Below are 6,000 nucleotides of genomic sequence, written 5' to 3' on the forward strand. Positions count from 1 at the left end.
AGGCTGAACTGTGATCATGCTAGTGCACTCTAGCCTAGGCAACAGAGTGAGACCCTGTCTCCAAAAAAAAAAAAAAAAAAAAGAGAGAGAGAAACAAAAAGTACATGATTATCTCAACTGGTGCAAAAAATACATGATTATCTCAACTGGTGCAAAAAAAGTGTTTGACAAAATTTAGCATTATTTCTTGACAGCAATTCTTTTAACAGTTTATATATATAGAGAGGAAATTTCTCAACATAATAAAGGCTGTTTATGAAAAATCCACAGCTAACATCATAATTAATAGGAACAACTGAAGGCTTTTCTACTAAGATCCAATAAAAGGTAAGGATACCCACTCTCACCACCTGTCTTCAAGATAATACTTGGAATAAATTTAACCAAAGAGGTGAAAGATTTTTATACTGAAAACTATAAAACCTTGAGGAAGGAAATTGAAAAAGACACAAATAAATGGGATGTATAAATGGAAAGATATCCTGTGAACAGATCTAAATAATTAATATTTTTAAAATGTTTATACAACCCAAAACAATATACAAATTCAACCTAATTTTTATCAAAATTCTAATGGCATTCTTCACAGAATTAGGTAAAACGAATCCCCAGATTGCTACAGAGCCACAAAAGACCTAAATAGCCAGGGCAATACTGAGAAAGAGAAATGAAGTTGAAGGCATCACACTTCCCCATTTAAAATGATTTTATAAAGCTGCAGTAATTGAAACAGTATGGTACTGGCATAAAAACACAAATATAGACCAATGGAACATAAAGGAGAGCCAAGAACTAAATCTAAACATATAGTCAACAAAATTAGAGTCAACTAGTTTTCTACAAGGGTACCAAAGGGATACAATGGGAAAATGACAGTTTTCAGTAACGATGCTGGCAAAACTGGATTCCTAAATGCAAAAGAGTGAAATTGGACCCTGATCACACCATACACAAAAATCAATTCAAAACGGATAAGATGCCTAAATGTGAGGCCCAAAATTATAAAACTCCTAAAAGAGAACATAGAGTAAAATCTCCTTGATGTTAGCCTCGGAAATTATTTTTTTGAATATCACACTAAAACCTCACACCATAAAAGCAAAAATAAATAAGTAGTACTACATCAAACTAAAAGACCCCTGCACAGAAAACAAACAAAAACGAAAACAAAAGCCGCAACAATGACAACCTACAGAAGACTGGGAAAATATTTGCAAACCATCTGATAAGGCGTTATGATAAAAAAAAATGCACAAATAATTCTTCTAACTCAATTGCATAAAAACAAGTAACTTGATTAAAAAATAGGTAAAGGACCCCAGCGGATATTTCTCTAAAGAAGATGTGAAAATGGCCAAAAGGTATATGAAAAAAAGGCTCAACATCATTAATTATCAGGAAAATGTAAATTAAAACCACTAGGCAATATCACTTCAGGATATTGCCTGATATCCTGATACCTAATACCCTTTAGGATGGCTATAATGAAAAAGGCCAGAACTAACAAGTGTTGACAGAAGTGTGGGCAGAAGGGAACCCTAGTATATTGCTGGTGGGAATGTACATTGGACTAGTCAATATGGAAAACAGAATGGAGGTTCCTAAAGAAATTAAAAATAGAACTTCCATATGACCCAGGAATATCTATTCTGGGTATATACCCAAAAAAGACGAAATCACCACCTCATAAAGATATCTACACTCTCATGTTTATTGAAGCATTATTGACAATAGTGAAGAGATGGAGACAACCTCAGTGTTCATTGATGTATGAATGTATCAAGAAAATGTCATCTAGATCTGTTTATAACATGGCATATTATTCAGCCTTGAAAAAGGGATATCCTGCCATTAGTCACAGCATAAATAGACCTGAAAAACGTTATGTTAAGTGAAATGAGCAGGACACAGAAAGCAAAATATTATATGATCTCTCATATATGGAATAATTTTTAAATGCCTAATATAGAGACTTAGATGTAAAAGAATAAAACTGTGATTACTAGGGGCAGGAAACAAAGCGAGGAAATGTAGAGAGGTAGGTCAAAGAATTCAAAGTAACAGGTATGCAGGATGAACAAGTCTACAGATGTACAATATGAGGACTGTAATTTATAAAATTGTATTATGTTTAGGACTTTTGTTAAAAGAGTAGATTTTGGCTGCTCTCATCACCAAAGTAGTAACTATGTGAGATGATAGATACATTAATTTACTTCAATACAATAATCATTTTATTATCTGTATGTATTCTATAACAGCATGTTGTAAACCTCAAATATACACAATAAAATTTATTTTTTAATATCTGTTTTATGGCTTAAGAGAATATTTGTCATAAAATTTTGATGTATTTTATTAATGTAACATTTTTAAATATACTATGATTAAAATTTAACATAATTAGATAAATATATTATGTAAAATGCATTAAATGTTAACATTTATATTATTTGCTAAGTTTTTAGTGTGAATTAGCCTATTTGAGGAGAAAGTCTCTTCCTCTGACGTCAATAGCTGTTGGTATTTTTGTAACAGACAATTCTACTACTCATTATTTTAAATCTGACATTTCTTCTTAATTGGGTTTATTCCTAGCTAATGTGGGGAAAGGCGAATGAGTTATAGTCATTTAGCTATGCTGTCAGCTTTCTCGGTAATTGACGTGCTTAGTTTTATTTGAAAGAGGATTTAGAAATACTATTTCATGTTAAATGTCTTGGGGTTATAGTTTTTCTTTCCCACACAGATAGGCACAGCTTCCACACAAGCTCAGGTAAAGAAGAAAGACATTACACCCACTTTACAATTTCCCCAAATTTCCCTCTTATATACAAATAACAAATAGACTATTCTTTTTTTTTTTTTTTTTTTTTTTTTTTTTTTGAGACGGAGTTTCGCTCTTGTTACCCAGGCTGGAGTGCAATGGCGCGATCTCGGCTCACCGCAACCTCCACCTTCTGGGTTCAGGCAATTCTCCTGCCTCAGCCTCCTGAGTAGCTGGGATTACAGGCACGCGCCACCATGTCCAGCTAATGTTTTGTAGTTTTAGTAGAGACGGGGTTTCACCATGTTGACCAGGATGGTCTCGATCTATTGACCTCGTGATCCACCCACCTCGGCTTCCCAAAGTGTTGGGATTACAGGCGTGAGCCACCACGCCCGGCTCAAATAGACCATTCTTGTTTGAAGTACATAGTGGATACACAGTAATTTTAAAAGGAGAATGTAAGGAAATGTGATGAACTGAAAATATGGGAAATTTCAAGAGTACCAGAAGTCGGTCCTATCATCTGCTTTATTTTCTATATTATTTTCTGATAATATTTTCTTAAGTCTGATATTGTGATGCTGTTTCATTATTTTCATTTGTAAATATGCCAATGGAAAAGGCAAAACCTATTTCTAAGTCTTTCTTAGAATTATTTTCTTTCCCTTCTTTGATTCAACTGAACATATCAAATGTTTAACATGTGCATGAAAGATACATTTTGTAAATGCTTTAAAAAACTGTCCAAAGAATGTTTCCGTCTAGTAACCTTATCTTGTTTCTTGTTTTCATCATGCAGGGTGTGCTCTGTGCAATTCCCCTCATTTTTATCATTCCATCAGCCTGTTATCTGAAACTGTCTGAAGAACCAAAGACACACTCAGATAAGATTATGTCCTGTGTTGTGCTTCCCATTGGTGCCGTGGTGATGGTTTTTGGATTCGTCATGGCGGTTACAAATCCTCAAGACTGCACCCACGGGCAGGAAATGTTCTACTGCTTTCCTGACAATTTCTCTCTCACAAATACCTCAGATTCTCACGTTCAGCAGACAACACAACTTTCTATTTTAAATATTAGTGTCTTTCAGTGAGTTGACTGCTTTAAAAAAAAAAATGTATGTTTTCATAGAATTTAAACCACGTAACATTTACAGATGTTTTAGTCTCTATTTATGTTATAAAATTATTATTTTGGCATTTATCAAGACTTGGTTTTCATGACTCTTTAGTGCAATATAAAACATAAAGTAAAGAAAAATTGAATGTATTTTACCTTTAACTGGAAGAAAATAAATGTTTTGTTCTAATGACTGCACTACACTACAGCTAATTGAAGAAAGGGGAGTGAAGCATTTTGCATTGTCTGCCATCCCCCATTTATTTAATATGCAAACCAGAATACTGTGCTTCAAAATAAGTAGGTGATTGTGGGTTGGAATTCTGTGTAGGTGTCCTTTGGTGGGGGAGGAGGGGTGGATTTTTTTCTTTGTCCTTAAGAGTCTGTGGAATTGAAGGGAAGGAAAACCCAAAACTATTGAAAATACTATATAAATTTTAGCAGCATTCCTTGTTTAAAGGGAAGTGGATCCCTGGAGAAATGAGCAAAGGACATTCCATGCAAGGAAGCCTGAAACATAGACTGGCCGTGAGGAGCAAGGTGTGTGAGGAATCAGATCACCTCCCGTCTTCTGATGCCGTGGGAATACAATGGTAGTGCCATTATAAAATGGGGGTTGGGGGGCAAGACACAGTTGTTCTGTGGCAAAAGCCAACGAGAAAGGTTACACATCAGATTTGGACCTGTTGAATTTGAGGTGTGGTCAGGAATGTACAACCGGAAGTTTAACTTTGAGACTAGAAGTGTGTAAGAAGAATCCGGGCTATAGCAGAAGGATTCTCAGTCCACTCAGCGTTCCTCGGTGAGATTTCTGGGAGCTCTTGTTGACTGGGTCTTTGGAAGCAAATACTGAGGCAGAGTCTGTCATAACTAACAGGAGGGAGGGGAAAGCAGGACTGGTAGGGAAAGGTAACTGCAATGCAGGCTGACCTCAGCCAACCCCACGGGGAAGCTGGTGCCTACATGACCCATCAGAATTGTCCCTATTTCGGGGAAACTAGGCAAGTTTTGATACTGCAGCCTCCATCAATCATCGAATATAGACATCTGGAGAAGGATGAGTTCTTGGGCTAGGCAGCTCTTTGCAGCAGAGCAAACCTTAAAGAAACTGAGAGCTGGAGGTGGTCTGCTGATAGTTTTGTTACCACGTGCTTCCTTGCAGGGGGATCTGGGAGACACAGCTGTGCCCACCACAGATGCCCTCCGTTTTTACTGAAGATTTTTGAACGATTTTTTAATGAAGGTTTTGTGTCTTCATATCTATGGCAATCTTTAAAAAGTAGCATGAAAACTTGGGGCCATCTGGATGGCCTCCTTGCATCAAGTATCACCTAAGATTTCCATTTCATTTATATTCCAATCAGGTTGTCCATCTGTGGTACTATATTAATTGTTGTCAAATAACGAGACTCTATCACAAGTAGAGCTAATACATATATGATGAGTTTGTACAAATCAAATGTATTAAGGGTAGGTTCACAGTAGTTTGAATAAAGTGGTGAGAGCTGAGTCATTGTGTGACTCATACTGAGAGAAGCCTGTTGAACACAAAGGAAGATGCATTTTAGAAGGTAGAACCATGCTCAAGGTTTTAGTGGTGATTTGCTTTTTCAATAAAATATTATTCTTGCCAATAAATCAATTTAAATTCTGTTGGATAGCCTTTCTGTATTTAACTTATAAATTTGTTTTTTTATAGTTAAGGGTCACAAAGCTAAGCATTTTGTGCCTGTTTATAGATTGGTACATGTTTAGGTAAAATATAATAAAAATGCTTTCATTCCGTGTAAGAAATTTTTGCCACAGTCTGTCCTTAACACTGCTCAAGACTGAGAAACACTGACCTACATAGTTATTAAATAAAGTCATGAGGGATGAGATCTCTATGCGTGTACAAAGAGAAGCATGTCAAGGATAACACGATGTAGCACGTAAACATCTGTTATCTTGTACTTTGATGTTGCTTCATACTCTTCAAGTAGATGAAAGCTCCTTGTAGGAACTGCATGCAGCATTACTACCTAATAAATATTTGTTAGTTTATTTGTTTTTAATCAGCTATAGAACCAGACTGCTTATGACCCAGTTATTAGCTGCATGGATGAACAGTA

General features: G+C 35.8%; 1 protein-coding gene across 4 annotated transcripts in view; it reads left to right on the forward strand.

The window, feature by feature from the left end:
• The window catches only part of SLC38A11 (solute carrier family 38 member 11), a 59,696-nt gene extending 54,159 nt beyond the window's left edge, over positions 1-5,537 (forward strand). For all 4 annotated transcript variants that reach the window (XM_010329477.3, XM_039470270.2, XM_074399579.1 and 1 more), the window contains one exon: positions 3,570-5,537. In XM_010329477.3, coding sequence (XP_010327779.1) covers positions 3,570-3,863 — 294 coding nt within the window. In that variant the 3' untranslated portion in view covers positions 3,864-5,537. The remainder of the gene's footprint in view (positions 1-3,569) is intronic.
• Positions 5,538-6,000: the final 463 nt, after the last annotated feature.

This window comes from Saimiri boliviensis, chromosome 5 (assembly GCF_048565385.1).
Source record: "Saimiri boliviensis isolate mSaiBol1 chromosome 5, mSaiBol1.pri, whole genome shotgun sequence".
Taxonomy (NCBI): Eukaryota; Metazoa; Chordata; class Mammalia; order Primates; family Cebidae; genus Saimiri; species Saimiri boliviensis.